The sequence below is a fragment of the Poecilia formosa genome, unplaced genomic scaffold (genome assembly GCF_000485575.1).
Source record: "Poecilia formosa unplaced genomic scaffold, Poecilia_formosa-5.1.2 Scaffold178, whole genome shotgun sequence".
NCBI classification, from domain to species: Eukaryota; Metazoa; Chordata; class Actinopteri; order Cyprinodontiformes; family Poeciliidae; genus Poecilia; species Poecilia formosa.
Window position 1 is genome coordinate 23,434 of NW_006800117.1, and position 16,156 is coordinate 39,589.

At 39.5% G+C, this 16,156-nt stretch overlaps 2 protein-coding genes across 2 annotated transcripts in view; both read right to left on the bottom strand.

The window, feature by feature from the left end:
* Positions 1-2,610: 2,610 nt before the first annotated feature.
* On the bottom strand, positions 2,611-3,586 carry LOC103147254 (kelch domain-containing protein 1-like). The gene is made up of 3 exons (XM_016678297.1): positions 3,388-3,586; positions 3,223-3,275; positions 2,611-2,954 (listed from the first exon to the last, which is right to left on the bottom strand). Exons 1-3 carry the CDS (start codon positions 3,493-3,495, stop codon positions 2,810-2,812), a joined length of 306 nt encoding a protein of 101 aa, XP_016533783.1. The 5' UTR covers positions 3,496-3,586; the 3' UTR covers positions 2,611-2,809.
* An 8,862-nt stretch (positions 3,587-12,448) lies between these two features.
* The window catches only part of LOC103147288 (kelch domain-containing protein 1), a 5,899-nt gene continuing 2,191 nt past the window's right edge, over positions 12,449-16,156 (bottom strand). The window contains exons 4-12 of the mRNA XM_016678273.1: positions 15,752-15,868; positions 15,594-15,677; positions 15,435-15,515; positions 14,542-14,600; positions 14,322-14,431; positions 14,159-14,231; positions 13,226-13,310; positions 13,061-13,113; positions 12,449-12,792 (exon numbers count right to left, since the gene is read on the bottom strand). Coding sequence (XP_016533759.1) covers positions 12,648-12,792; positions 13,061-13,113; positions 13,226-13,310; positions 14,159-14,231; positions 14,322-14,431; positions 14,542-14,600; positions 15,435-15,515; positions 15,594-15,677; positions 15,752-15,868 — 807 coding nt within the window. The 3' untranslated portion in view covers positions 12,449-12,647. The remainder of the gene's footprint in view (positions 12,793-13,060; positions 13,114-13,225; positions 13,311-14,158; positions 14,232-14,321; positions 14,432-14,541; positions 14,601-15,434; positions 15,516-15,593; positions 15,678-15,751; positions 15,869-16,156) is intronic.

Here is a 16,156-nt window from a genome sequence, read left to right on the forward strand (position 1 = left end):
TCCGGCGGATCTCCGTCTTTAACCCGCTAAGTTTCCAGCGCGGCCTGGGTGGGGAATGCGCTGCCTGAGGGAAAACTCGGAAACAGGAGTTGGTTTTTAGAAGCGATGGGAAGCGGAAGCAGCAGAGGGAAGAAAGTTACACCTGCGTGTGTCAGCGAGGTGAGGCTGTCCAAGGCAGGAGGAGCTGGTGTCCATCCATCCCCGCAGGCCGGAGGGCCGTTCAGCCAACACAAGGTTCACTGCGCGCAGCCGGAGAGCCGCGGCGAGGGGCCCCACGCTGACGATGACACGGACAGACGGGGGGCTCCTGTCAGGAAAACCCCGCCAAGGAGAACGTTCACCAGGTCCAGGACATATGGACTGTGTCCCTTCAGCGGGGGGGACACGGAGGACGAGCCGAGCTGTCCGCCACAGCTGGAGGAGCCACGTGTCCCATGGAGCGTGGATGTAAACAAGAGGAGCGACTGCGTGTTTACGCACAGGAAGCAAGTCAAACCTGCAGGCTTCACTCAGCGTCATGTAAGACTGAAGTTCTCCGACAGTCACACAGGAAACAGTTTTATAAAGTTAAAGAGATTAATTATTATTCAGGTCAGTTAAAGTCAGAATTAGCCTGAATTAACAGCGAGTTGAGTTAGACAAGGTGGAGGTTTACTTTTCATTTTAATTCATTTATTAATGCCACAATTCAAAACTAAATATTTAATTAGCTACTTTTTCAGGTTGGTACGAAATATTTCACTATATTGAAAAATATTTTGCATTTTAATTAAAGGGAAACACAACATTTGATTAGCAATTTAAATATCTAAATAGCAGCTAATTACAGCTCCAAATTAAACATCTTTGCTTTCTAAGTAAAGGGAAACAAATACTTAGTTAGCAAGCGCAATATTTAGTTTACACACTAATATTTAGATCCATATTAAATATTTATTTAGTTAGCTAGCCAAATATTTAGTTACCAAGCTAATTGTTTAATTCCAAACTAAATATTTTTCCTTGCTCAGTAAGAAAAAACTAAATACTTAATTAGCAAGTTAAATGTTTAGCTTCAAACTAAAAGTAACTAACTAGTGACATCTGAACTGGTTTGTTTTATTTTGGGGTATTAGTGTAAATTTTTGTAAATATGGATGAATACAAATGCATTTTTAATTTACTTTTAAAATCTTGAATCAGTCTCTTAAAGACGTAATGACTAACTAAACTAAATTAACTAACGATTGGTTAGTTAGTTAGTTAGTTAGTTAGTTAGTTAGTTAGTTAGTTAGTTAGTTAGTTAGTTAGTTAGTTGTTTATTTAATTTGTTGGTTAGTTAGTCAGCTGTATAAATTGGTCTTTAAACTGCTAGCTTTATGTTCATGTGTAAATTGACATTTTTATGTAAATGTTTCATTTTGCAGCATTTGGCCTAAACCCGTCTCTGTGCTGCCCCCTGTAGGTTGAACAGTGGCTACTGCAGTCAAATTTTCCTATTGGCTAAAGTTTAGTTACACTTTAAGATAAATGTATGAGCTACTCTGTGTTGGTTTGTCATCAGTTAAACAACTTGAATATTGTCTTCAAGTATTCAGGGTATGATCAAAGTTTTTCATTAATCTGCTTCAGTCGCTGTTTTGTCTCGTTTGTCCTCTAAGCCGGCGACCCAGAAGTTCTCAGCAGGAGGAACATTCTTGGAAAGCGCGCCGGGGTTTGATAAACAGCAGTAAGTGGACGGCTCTCATTAATCATTCATATCAGAGCTCAGCGGAGGATGAAACAAGCGGTGACCAGATCAAATTCACCGTAAAGGGACCAGGACACCAGCGGGAGGCCATTAACCTGACAACTGGTCTTGTTTCACAATAACGTTTCGCTTTTAATCACCTTTTAATCCACTTCCTGCAGGACGTCTGGCGCCTCCGCCGCCATGCCCGTCATCCTGTACGACGGCTCAGAAGAAGAGCTGATGGACACTATTGAACAGGAGTTCAGCTGACTGGTCAGCAGAAGTAAAGACAACCATCTACAGTTTTAGATAAAGGTATTGGGTCCATGTAACCTGACCCTCTGGCTCTGGCGGCCTTATTTAACAGCTTGAAGCCTGTAATTGCAGCAGAGACTTGGCCTGATGCTTGGAGGCGCAGTGTGAACAGACGCAGACCTCCCTGGTTCGTCATGTCGTCCCATTACTCCCAGCAGGCTCCCTCAGAGCCTGCGTGTTTGTTTCCTATGGTTCAGAAACTTTCTTTTAAACCAGGAAATGAGTGACCGCAGAGAACAGGCCCCTCTGAAGACTTTATTTAGTCTAATAAACAGTTTTTGGGTGCAATGCTGGACTTTAAACTGTCCTGGCTGCTCTAGGAAAGGAAATATTTGCTTCCATATTTCCCCGACCCGTTCCTGCACTTTTTCAGACGGACTGTGGCACCAGAACGATTTGCAGCCTTCACAGCTGCATTTCTGCTCCACATTTCAGCCAAACATGAGAAGCTGCTGCCACTCGGTGGTTCAACATGGAGCTGCACGAGTCAAACAAAAAATGTAGTTTTTCTTTTTTCATGCAAAATAAAATAAAATAAAAAACCTAAAGAAACATCAGGCTGTGTGTGAATAATCTCTATGAAATGATTTTCAAACATCTTATTTAATAAACTGCCATCACATAAACAGAACATGACTGTTTGGACACAAACGCTGTACAAAATCAAATGTATATCTGTAAAATAATCAAATAAAACCCCATAAATATATCTGCACAGTGTGTCTTTTAATTTAAACTAGTCGCCGTATATGACATTGTGATGTTTTGGCATTTTTTGAAGGTTTAGTTGTTGCTCTGCTTCTTTGAGGGCCGGTAGAAAGAAATCCTCCTCTGCAGAGCCTTCAGCATCTTGGGAGGAAGAAGAGGAAGCTGCTTTCTCAGCCTCTCCAAGGTCCTCACATTCTTAGCAATGTAATCCTCACAGATCCTGTCAGGGACAAAAAATGTCAAAAAATTACATTTCCACATCGAGAGAGAATGTCCGATTTAACATGACCAAAGTTTTCTAATTCCAAACTGAAGTTTCCGGCATTAGACCCGTCGTTTTTCAGAGGAAAAAATATGTGACACAGAAGGATAAACAGTTAGTTAGTTAGTTAGTTAGTTAGTTAGTTAGTTAGTTAGTTAGTTAGTTAGTTAGTTAGTTAGTTAGTTTTCCTGTTTCCTCTTCAGCTTCATGAGGTGAAGTTTGTTACCTGAACAAAGGATGTGGCTGCATCTGGAAAACAAGAGCGTCGTTGCAATGTCCCTGAAAAATATAGTTACACAAGATTATTATAATTATTTCTTTTTCCACTTTACTGTATCTTGATACAGTCAGTGCTGCTCAGTCTGATGGAACGTTAGCAGGAGACGCTCACCGTGTCAACTAGCAGGATGTAGTCGCAGCTTCCACCAAACACAACCACGTCTGAGTCTCTGCCGCCGCAGGCTGTGTGCCACAACCTGACACAGGAAACACAATTCATGTCTAAAATAAAACTGGGTGAACACGATTTAACTCAGACTGGAGCTTCTCTCACCAGACAGGGTCAAAAATATACATACATGCTCAAATATATAAATTCAGTGGTTGGATGTCTATGAGAGAAACTTTCTGGCTGCATATTTACCCTGACAGAGCAGTTTAGCTTACAATTAAATAAAAAATACACTAAATAATTAATTATTAAATACTCAATCAAGTAAATAAATGTCCCCCATGAAAAAAAANTGTGTCCGCTGGCTCCGCCCACTTCGGTGGAATCTTTTGTTTTGCTCTAAGGAGGAAACTCTGTTCTCGTCTGAACCGGAGCTTCTTCCTAAAAAGTTTCTATAGTTTTCATGAATGATTATTTTGACAAATCGGATCATTTCCTCCAAGTTTCCAATCCAACGCAGCTTGTGGTGAACATTTTTTTGTCACTTTCTGCTGTTTCCTTACTGTTACTCTTCATCATGTTTGGACCTGCAGAGGCAGACCAGCATCCTGACCACCTCTGCTGTAGGTCTGCATGTTACTTCCTCGTCTTTAATCTGAGGAACAAAATTTGATTCTCCATAGATTTGTTGAAAATAAAACACAGCTGAAGAAATTTTACATTTTTCAAACACAAAGTTACTGTTCTCTCTAAAAATGTCGGAAGACCTTGAGATGTCTTGTCTGGAGGCTTTGAAGCTGCGACATTGCTGTTGGGCCTGGAGGTATCATCAGTTACAGAGTGAGGTTTTTCATGCAGCGATCAGTTCTGCGGCCTGTCATGGCCGCGGACGGCATGAAGCTGCTGCTGCTTCCTCTGGAGGGCCAGCTGTGGTTTTCCTTCACCTTCACAGTGTTTCTGCAGCAGAAACGCCGAGGGAAGGAATCAGATCTGCTCTCTGATTCTCTTTGTTGCTTCTGACAGGGAGCGAAAGAGGCGAGGCAGGAAACACCTGACAGACACGCTTTGAGTTTTAGGAGCTGCTTTTTCTTCAAGGAGCAAACAAAATGTCAGGAGGATCATCAGCCAGTCTCAGCATCAGGACCACATGGAGCATTTCCACTATTTATTCACATGGTTTGGATCTCACCTTTCTGGTGCTCCACTGTCTGCCTGCTTATTTATTTTGGTTTCTGTTAGTTTATGTAGTCTTATATTTTGCATTATTATAAATTGTTTAAGACATCAAGACTCACAAACAATCCGATCTTCAGTCTAGTCACAACTGCACTTTGTATTTTCTTTGTTTTTCATCTTTGACAGGTCACATTGCAGCTTCTTTTATCCTTGTGTGATATTTTAAAATTCAAAAATATGAAAAAAAAAGTGAAGCTCTGTGAATACTTTCTAAAATCACATCCGTCTCTAGAAAGGTTAAATCTTATTTCATCCATTGAGACAAAACTACTCTTACTGTTTGTGTTTTGTGTCAGCAGCAACTTATTGTTCAATTATTTATCATTAAAATCAGTTGTTTACATCTCATTTTTTAAGGAAATTCATGATTGCCTGAAATTATTGATCGACCTAACTTGACCCTTTTCCAGGTTTTAGCTGCCTTTCCATGATTAAAAGGCAAAAATGAATAAATATGAATAAATAAAAGTAAGCTTCTCAAATACAGTTCATTGTGATTTATCCTGTTGACACAAAAATTTATAGTCATACAGGCGTGGTTGTTAAAACACCAACCCTGTATTAATGAAGTAGCATAATGACCCGTTTTCCATAGATCACTCAGGCAGGTCAGGGGGCTGCAGAAAAACCAGATCAGCTGTGATTTATCATTTTAATAGAAGGAAATCTGTAAGAAAATAAAATGCTACATTTCACTGTGCAATAACAATCATATCTGTAAAATATGGACGAAGTCAGCAGTGGCCAACTAAAAAGTGAGCTGCACTAACTTTAAAGCAATAAACAAAACTTTAGTTCTGCTAACACTAAAGTCTGACACCGACACGAAACTTAGCAGAAGCTAATGCTAACGTGCTAACTTCAAACTATAACCCCTGACATCAGGGGAAATATAATTTTATATAATGCCCTTAGGCATTGTATTTATGTTTTTATTTTGTTCTCTAATTTCCTTTTTTGTTTGTTTGTTTGTTTGTTTGTTTGTTTGTTTGTTTGTTTATTTGTTTGTTTGTTTGTATAAAGTTATCAAAAAATGACAGAGAACGTTTGAAGAGGAAACGTGACTGCGGCATTTCAAAATAAGAGCACAAACCAGTAAACAACTTGAAAAACCCTTAAAGAGACGATAACAAAAAGTTCAACACAGAAGTTTATACTTTATTCAATCAAAAGTTTACAAAATAGCAGTTAGCGTTTAAAAATATACCTGGAAGAAGTCATTCTGGGGAAGCTAATTGTGCTAAATGTTTTCAAAGTTAGCAAAACCTCGAGTCGAATAAAAACTGGTGCTTTTCATATAAGTTTATAACCAAAAACATAAATTCAACCTGAGAGACTTGAAATACTGTCGTGTTTTGAAGAAGTAAAACTCATTAATTTATTGAGCAGAATTGTAATGAAAACCTATTCTTCACTTTTATCATTTTTTTTATTTTTAAGAGCATTTTCAGTATCTGCTAAATCAATCTTCAGTAATTTGTTTTTATATGTTTTGTAGAACTTACATTTGATAAAAGTTAAATTTATGCGAGAATATTTAAAATCTCTGCCTGGCCTGTTTACGGCCGCTGGAAATTTATTGTTTGGTAGATTTTCCATAACTTCTCAGTTCGGCCTTGCAGTTGTGAGGCAGTTATTTACTAAACTGAAAAATGGTTTTAAGGTGGAATTTTAAATCACAGCCCCAGGAAAACAGGATTATCTGGACTTTTTTAATCCACTTTAAGAGAAACAGCTCAGGTTTCCTGTAACATTTTCAATCCCAACAATCTGAAAAGTCTAGATTGATGAACAGATTTATTGCAGGAAATTTAGCTGAGCAGCTCCGACTCTGTTAGTGTGATGCTAACAAACAAACCCAGTGAAATGGAAGGATTGATTACTGAGGGTTTCTCTCCACATGAAGCCTCTTTACCTGGAGGATAATTAGGAAGAGAGCGGATCCTGGTATTGAACATCAGAGCAGCTTAGAGAGGCTGTAATTGTTTTCTGTTGATTCTGTGGCCTGTTGACTGCAGACCTGCAGACTGTCCAGCCTCACTGTTCATAACAGGTTTAAGGTTCCAGTGAGCGCTGGTGGAGCCAAAATCCTGAACAGGAAGTAACATTATTATGTCCAAACTAAATAATTGACGCAAGATTTCAGACAGAGGAACAAAAAGAAAGATTAAAAGAATTTCCCAAAAACAAATGATCACTTGTGGAGAAGTTCAGAAAGATCTGGAGTTAACTGCTAAAATAGTTTAAATGAAAATGATAAGTAACGCAACGAACCACCATGGTCTGAATGTATATGCATCACACAAGACTCCACTGCTGAAGAAAAATCCTTTTGAAACGCATTTAAGCAACATAAAAATATTAATAACAACAGCATTTAGATCAGCTAGCAAGAGTGTTCTTAAATTATGAGAATAAAGACACAATATTACCACAAGAAAATTGTAAAATTACAAGATTATTTTCACATTATTACAATTTTATTATTTAGAAGGAATCCAGGGAACATTTAGGATCTAAAGATGTGAGTGTGGAACAATGTGCTGGAAGGAATCGCAGCAGTGAATGTGATTATTTTCTGCATAAAGGAAGCACCTTCAAGTTAAATACATGTTTCTCTGTGATATTTTATTACCTGTTACATAATTTACTGACATCTGTGCTTTGATTTCTTTACTTCTGTGGATGGACAGTTACAGAGTTTTTGTTTCATTTTTCACTCTTGATATCAGACTACCAGAGTCTTCCTGGTGTATTTATCTAACACAAATAAAGCCATTTTTATGGGTACTATGAACTGTCCTCCAAAAGAACTTTCTATATTACCAGAAACCTCTGTAGAAGAAATGTAGGGATTTCCTTGAGTGGTAGCGCCATCTGCTGGTTGTAATAATAATTACATGGATTTTACAATCAGAATCAGGAATAAAATGAATATCTCCTCCTTCATGCTGTCAGAAAAACATCAACACTGCTGAAAAATCCCTGAAATAAAATCTAATTTTTATATATATTACAGAAGCATAACTCACACAGAAGTTAAAAATACAACCTTTAATTTGAGTTTATTCATTTGGGTGTTTGAAACAGGAAGTCATGATTATTAATTAGAAGTTTGAAGTTTCACCAGTCGTGATTTTGTCCACCATGTTTGTTTTGTGTTCACTGTGTGTGAGGAAGAGCGGACAGCAGGCGAGAGAGGAAGGAGGGCGACTTCCTCTTCAGGCCGAACCGCCATCTTGTTACCGTAGACAGAACGTCAACGTTCTGTAACGTAGCGGATCCAGAAGAACGACTCAAAGATGGATGGAGGCGGCCATCTTTCTTTTACTGCAGGTCAGCTGCTTTGGCTTTGCAGACGGTTGCCTTGGCAACCTCTCTGGAATTACTTTATGTGTCCAGATTATCTGTCCAGATGATTACATTTATATTAATCTCTGAATTTGTATCAATCTTGCACTGTGGGCCCCACCACACCAGGCCAAGGTCCATAAATGGCCCCCAGGCCACACTTTGGACACCCTGTGCTCCTTTCAGTTTCAGATTTGATATTTAATTTGGGGGTATCAGAGTTAAGACATGCAGCACTTTATGGATTTTATTAAATTAAAAATAATAAGTTATTCTGCTCTTTGTGTTGATCTAGTTCATAAAATCCCAGTAAAACCTTCTGAAGTTTGGCTCAAACATCACAAAATGTACAAAAACTGCCTCATAACCTTTTTTTTCTATTGGTTTTATAATAGTACAGATTTGTCAACAAGAAGAAGGCTTGATCCAGAGCAGGATCATTAAAGATGTTTTTCAGGCTGACTGCTGGGTGGAGTCTGTAAAATCCGTCCAGACTTCCAGGATCGGTTCCCGCTGGAGGAAAGTTCCTGAGTCAGAGAAACCACAGCTATGTGCCGGCCGGCCGGGGCTGCAGCACATGGATCCTCCCCTCGTCTGGAAGCTGTTGGAGTTTTCTTCCAGATGTGGGAGTCTGGTTTCCTTAATGACACCCTGGTGCATGCTGGGAGTCTTTGTGACGGAGTTGCAAAGAAAGCTGGACAGCGTTGAAATGCAGCAGCTCTAAATGTTTTCTGGTGTTTAGTTTTCTCCATTTTTCCTTTAAATCCAGTAGTAATGGTAGGAAACTCCACAGTGAAACATCTGGGAGACATTCACAGCGTTCGCTTCAACAACAGGTGCCTCTGAGTTGGTCATCCTCCAGAGAGAACCGGCTGTCCAGCTGTCTGCCACGCAGCGTATGACCACACTCACACACTTACTGAAACGTTGCAAACTGCTTTTTTTTTCTTTCTCTCTGTTCTTTTTGTCTTTAAGTCTTTAAAAAGTTTCCAAAACAATGTCTGGGAAGCCGAGGTGTAAAAGTTTTCATCTGCAGAATTCACTCACATTTACCTCAAAATCCTGGAAAAATATATCCATAAGAAGGAAAAGTAGATCAAATGTTGGAAATGCTTGTCAAGACAACAAGACAATGAAGATAAAAGACAAAAACTGATTTTAAAGGGGAAAACAAAATCATTTGGTGGAAAAATAACCCTCAACCTCGTCCTGAACCCACAGTGGTGGCAGCATCATCCTGCAGCACTTTCCAACAAGACAACAACTCTAAACATCCAGCTGGAGATATTATGGATGGCTCAGATCAGATCCGTTGTTAGAATGGCCTATTCAAAGTCCAGACCTAAATCCAGAGTAACGTCTGTGACTTGAAAACTGATGCTCTCCATCCAGCCTGTCTGAGCTCTGATACAAAGAATGGAGAAAACATCTGTAGATGTTTAACAGACCTGGACTCAGGTGGGATTAATACCAACTCAAACATTTTCAGAATGTAGAAAAAATTAGTTTTCTTCCACTTTCTACATAAAATCCCAATAAAAATATTTTTCAGGAAAAGTTTAATAAATACTTTTACAAGCGACTGAAATCAGATTTTTTTCTCTTTTGGTTTAAAGTGAGACATGCTGGTTCTAAAGTGGAAAGTATTTCTTTGTTCCGTCTGACTCGCAGAGGGTGTGCGTTCCCCGGCAGAAGGCGGGGTTTTCTCCCTGGGGTTCTGGCCCAGCCGCGTTATGTAACCGATCCGCTGCTTCCCATCCTGATGGCTGTTGGAAAGTTCAGGCTGCGGCTCTGAGCTGGTCCTGTGGACATGCGGGGACGCTTCCAGCTGTGCGTCTGCAGGAATGTCCTCAGCCACATCTGCTCCGGCGGATCTCCGTCTTTAACCCGCTAAGTTTCCAGCGCGGCCTGGGTGGGGAATGCGCTGCCTGAGGGAAAACTCGGAAACAGGAGTTGGTTTTTAGAAGCGATGGGAAGCGGAAGCAGCAGAGGGAAGAAAGTTACACCTGCGTGTGTCAGCGAGGTGAGGCTGTCCAAGGCAGGAGGAGCTGGTGTCCATCCATCCCCGCAGGCCGGAGGGCCGTTCAGCCAACACAAGGTTCACTGCGCGCAGCCGGAGAGCCGCGGCGAGGGGCCCCACGCTGACGATGACACGGACAGACGGGGGGCTCCTGTCAGGAAAACCCCGCCAAGGAGAACGTTCACCAGGTCCAGGACATATGGACTGTGTCCCTTCAGCGGGGGGGACACGGAGGACGAGCCGAGCTGTCCGCCACAGCTGGAGGAGCCACGTGTCCCATGGAGCGTGGATGTAAACAAGAGGAGCGACTGCGTGTTTACGCACAGGAAGCAAGTCAAACCTGCAGGCTTCACTCAGCGTCATGTAAGACTGAAGTTCTCCGACAGTCACACAGGAAACAGTTTTATAAAGTTAAAGAGATTAATTATTATTCAGGTCAGTTAAAGTCAGAATTAGCCTGAATTAACAGCGAGTTGAGTTAGACAAGGTGGAGGTTTACTTTTCATTTTAATTCATTTATTAATGCCACAATTCAAAACTAAATATTTAATTAGCTACTTTTTCAGGTTGGTACGAAATATTTCACTATATTGAAAAATATTTTGCATTTTAATTAAAGGGAAACACAACATTTGATTAGCAATTTAAATATCTAAATAGCAGCTAATTACAGCTCCAAATTAAACATCTTTGCTTTCTAAGTAAAGGGAAACAAATACTTAGTTAGCAAGCGCAATATTTAGTTTACACACTAATATTTAGATCCATATTAAATATTTATTTAGTTAGCTAGCCAAATATTTAGTTACCAAGCTAATTGTTTAATTCCAAACTAAATATTTTTGCTTGCTCAGTAAGAAAAAACTTAATATTTAATTAGCAAGTTAAATGTTTAGCTTCAAACTAAAAGTAACTAACTAGTGACATCTGAACTGGTTTGTTTTATTTTGGGGTATTAGTGTAAATTTTTGTAAATATGGATGAATACAAATGCATTTTTAATTTACTTTTAAAATCTTGAATCAGTCTCTTAAAGACGTAATGACTAACTAAACTAAATTAACTAACGATTGGTTAGTTAGTTAGTTAGTTAGTTAGTTAGTTAGTTAGTTAGTTAGTTAGTTAGTTAGTTAGTTAGTTGTTTATTTAATTTGTTGGTTAGTTAGTCAGCTGTATAAATTGGTCTTTAAACTGCTAGCTTTATGTTCATGTGTAAATTGACATTTTTATGTAAATGTTTCATTTTGCAGCATTTGGCCTAAACCCGTCTCTGTGCTGCCCCCTGTAGGTTGAACAGTGGCTACTGCAGTCAAATTTTCCTATTGGCTAAAGTTTAGTTACACTTTAAGATAAATGTATGAGCTACTCTGTGTTGGTTTGTCATCAGTTAAACAACTTGAATATTGTCTTCAAGTATTCAGGGTATGATCAAAGTTTTTCATTAATCTGCTTCAGTCGCTGTTTTGTCTCATTTGTCCTCTAAGCCGGCGACCCAGAAGTTCTCAGCAGGAGGAACGTTCTTGGAAAGCGCGCCGGGGTTTGATAAACAGCAGTAAGTGGATGGCTCTCATTAATCATTCATATCTGAGCTCAGCGGAGGATGAAACAAGCGGTGACCAGATCAAATTCACCGTAAAGGGACCAGGACACCAGCGGGAGGCCATTAACCTGACAACTGGTCTTGTTTCACAATAACGTTTCGCTTTTAATCACCTTTTAATCCACTTCCTGCAGGACGTCTGGCGCCTCCGCCGCCATGCCCGTCATCCTGTACGACGGCTCAGAAGAAGAGCTGATGGACACTATTGAACAGGAGTTCAGCTGACTGGTCAGCAGAAGTAAAGACAACCATCTACAGTTTTAGATAACGGTATTGGGTCCATGTAACCTGACCCTCTGGCTCTGGCGGCCTTATTTAACAGCTTGAAGCCTGTAATTGCAGCAGAGACTTGGCCTGATGCTTGGAGGCGCAGTGTGAACAGACGCAGACCTCCCTGGTTCGTCATGTCGTCCCATTACTCCCAGCAGGCTCCCTCAGAGCCTGCGTGTTTGTTTCCTATGGTTCATAAACTTTCTTTAAAACCAGGAAATGAGTGACCGCAGAGAACAGGCCCCTCTGAAGACTTTATTTAGTCTAATAAACAGTTTTTGGGTGCAATGCTGGACTTTAAACTGTCCTGGCTGCTCTAGGAAAGGAAATATTTGCTTCCATATTTCCCCGACCCGTTCCTGCACTTTTTCAGACGGACTGTGGCACCAGAACCACAGCTTGCCTTCACAGCTGCATTTCTGCTCCACATTTCAGCCAAACATGAGAAGCTGCTGCCACTCGGTGGTTCAACATGGAGCTGCACGAGTCAAACAAAAAATGTAGTTTTTCTTTTTTCATGCAAAATAAAATAAATTTAAAAACCTAAAGAAACATCAGGCTGTGTGTGAATAATGTCTATGAAATGATTTTCAAACATCTTATTTAATAAACTGCCATCACATAAACAGAGCATGACTGTTTGGACACAAACGCTGTACAAAATCAAATGTATATCTGTAAAATAATCAAATAAAACCCCATAAATATATCTGCACAGTGTGTCTTTAAATTTAAACTAGTCACCGTATATGACATTGTGATGTTTTGGCATTTTTTGAAGGTTTAGTTGTTGCTCTGCTTCTTTGAGGGCCGGTAGAAAGAAATCCTCCTCTGCAGAGCCTTCAGCATCTTGGGAGGAAGAAGAGGAAGCTGCTTTCTCAGCCTCTCCAAGGTCCTCACATTCTTAGCAATGTAATCCTCACAGATCCTGTCGGGGACAAAAAATGTCAAAAAATTACATTTCCACATCGAGAGAGAATATCCGATTTAACATGACCAAAGTTTTCTAATTCCAAACTGAAGTTTCCGGCATTAGACCCGTCGTTTTTCAGAGGAAAAAATATGTGACACAGAAGGATAAACAGTTAGTTAGTTAGTTAGTTAGTTAGTTAGTTAGTTAGTTAGTTAGTTAGTTAGTTAGTTAGTTAGTTAGTTTTCCTGTTTCCTCTTCAGCTTCATGAGGTGAAGTTTGTTACCTGAACAAAGGATGTGGCTGCATCTGGAAAACAAGAGCGTCGTTGCAATGTCCCTGAAAAATATAGTTACACAAGATTATTATAATTATTTCTTTTTCCACTTTACTGTATCTTGATACAGTCAGTGCTGCTCAGTCTGATGGAACGTTAGCAGGAGACGCTCACCGTGTCAACTAGCAGGATGTAGTCGCAGCTTCCACCAAACACAACCACGTCTGAGTCTCTGCCGCCGCAGGCTGTGTGCCACAACCTGACACAGGAAACACAATTCATGTCTAAAATAAAACTGGGTGAACACGATTTAACTCAGACTGGAGCTTCTCTCATCAGACAGGGTCAAAAATATACATACATGCTCAAATATATAAATTCAGTGGTTGGATGTCTATGAGAGAAACTTTCTGGCTGCATATTTACCCTGACAGAGCAGTTTAGCTTACAATTAAATAAAAAATACACTAAATAATTAATTATTAAATACTCAATCAAGTAAATAAATGTCCCCCATGAAAAAAAACCTAAATAAATATATTTTTTAAATTTTGTTAATCCGTTTTTTTTAAAGATTTGTTTATTTATATTTAATCTATGTATTCATATCATCATTTATTTCATAATGGTGTTTTATTTTGTAGAGCTACTTTGCATATTTTACTGACTTATTAATATAAGTACTATTTCATGAGGGCTGGGGATCCTGAAAAACTTAATAAATACTAAAACTGAGACTGAAAAAATAAGCTCCCTATTAAAAATATTTTTATTATGTATTTTGTTTTTATTCATGGGCACAATTACACATTTTATTTACTAATTTTATTAAATTCTATTTTACTTATATAGTGCACCAGTTCACAGCAAATATCTGAAGGCACTTCCCAAAATTAATTATTTTTATGTTTTATTAATTAAAAAACTGATTTTATCTTTTAATTTAATTTTGAATGAAACTGCTCTCCACATAAACAAACCCCTTCAAGCTGAGCTGAGATTTGCTGCGAGCCGCAGAGAAAATCAAAATGTTTTCTGTAAAAAGCTTTCAGGATTTTATCCCGACGGTTCGTTTTCCTCTCCTGACCTTTAAGGTCAGTCTGGTACCTGGGCTTGTCCTGGTAGGGATGCTCAAACTCCCTCCACTTCTTAGTTTCTACGTCAAACAGCCAGCCGTCACCTGAAGTGGAAAGTATGTGAAGATGAAGAGATCTGAACTAAAAAACATGAGCTGGATGCTAATCGGATGAATGCAGGTATATTTGCTCACTCATCGGTCTGCAGTCGACACTGAGGCCTCCGAACAGGAACATGGTGGACTCTGACACAGCTGTGACCGTATGCCAGGATCTGCCCACCGGAGCAGCGGATGAAGGAACTCTGCATACGAGTCACAGTAACCGTCTGCATGATTCTGAACGTTTTCAGCTAACGTCTGGTCGGTCATGACGACTGAATGTGATTGGAGCATTCTGTGTTTGTTTACTGACATTTCAGTCCAAGTCCAGGATTCGAGGTCTAGGCTGTGAAGATCATTCGTCCTGGTTTCCTGTGAGTAAAAATGAGCAAAGCAGCTAGCATCCAGCTGTCCTACATCAGGCTATTAATGCACAGATATTTACATGCACTGTATGAAAAGATAAACGTTTTTTTACTGTCTATCAGGCCAGCAGTGTGGGCACGCTTCCGCTAATCCACTGATAGCAGAGCTAATTTTTCTCTTAGCACTTGAGTGTTTTTGCTAACTTTGAAAATGTTTACCGCATTTAGCTTCCACTACATTAATTTTTCCTGGCAAATTTTAAAGTGCTAATTCACTTAGGTGTTTTGAAAACTTCCAGCTGGATAAAGTTCAAGTTTTGGTTATCAAGTGTGACGAATTCTTCAAGTAGTCAGACATTTACATTCATGCTCTTATTTTGACGAGTGAAGTCTGTTGACACATCAGTTTCATTTTCTCTCGTCTTTGTTCTTTCCCAATAACTTTATGACAAACAACAAACATACAGAAAGAAAATGAGCTAAGCACTTTAGCATTAGTTTCTGCTAAATGCTGTGTTAGTGTAGTGCATTAGCATTAGCTAAACTAGCATTTATGATTAAACATTAGAATCCTGACCCAGTTTCTCTGGTTCTGTCAGAAGGAAAACATTCATCAATCTGTTGTGAGAAGCAAATCTGCCAAATACTGAAGAAACGGACGTAAGGTTCTGATTTAGTAGGAAGTTTACAGCAGCATCAAAAAGCAAAAAGAAATCACTTTGATGATCCTTCCTGGTGTAAAACATGAAACGTTTAATGCGATTCAGACACTAAGGATAAAAAGTTGTAGGTTTTTTAGTGTTTCTGAATGTCTATCAGCCGTAGATTAGCGTTCCCTCACCATGACTCGGCCTCCACAGACGTATCCTCTGCGCCCCAGCGTGGCGCCGGCGTGGGCGGCTCTGGGAGCGGGAGGCCGGCCCTGCAGGAGGAAACAGAACGGTTCTGGTCTGAAAATGTCTCGGACCGCAGGGCAGCGAGTTGTTCATGATGCGCTTACATGAGTCTGGGGTTCAGCCCAGCTGCCTTTAACCGGGTCAAATACATGAACTTCATTGTTCCATCCCCAAAACAAATCATCCACCTGCAAACAGAACGATTATCTTAAAGATGTTAAAAAGTACTGAGTTAGTTCCAGCTGGTTAGCAGATAAATTACCCAGGATGTTTCATCCGGGATGAAGTTTCGGCTCCTGCTGGTGATATCAGCCAGAACTTTATGGCCGTATCCTCCAAAGTAGATGAGCCTGGAAGAACAACACAGCATGGAAATAAACATTTATGTTTACAACAAAATTATACCCAAGATCTTTTTAATGCATTAATAAATGTTGATCTGTGGTTCTTTATTTTGTTACATCTTTACATTGAAATCTTTCAAAGCTCTCTGAACATCCCAGAACATCTTAGCTGTGATTTTTATTAAACTGGACTTGGTCTGTCAAATTTTAATTGCTACACATGAAACTTAAAGTAATCCGTTGTTTCCCTGGTGATACTTTAGAAATATTTGCAGTATTTTTCCTAATGAAATCGTCTCCAAACCTATTTTATTGTAAGGAGT

Bases quoted from the DNA above. Each gene is read 5' to 3' on its own strand.
- LOC103147254 (XM_016678297.1), bottom strand. From the start codon at position 3,495: ATGAATTGTGTTTCCTGTGTCAGGTTGTGGCACACAGCCTGCGGCGGC. The intron at 3,276-3,387 runs GTGAGCGTCTCC...TATATTTTTCAG, and splicing joins ACATCCTGCTAGTTGACACG to GGACATTGCAACGACGCTCT. The intron at 2,955-3,222 runs GTAACAAACTTC...TGTCCCTGACAG, and splicing joins CAGCCACATCCTTTGTTCAG to GATCTGTGAGGATTACATTG.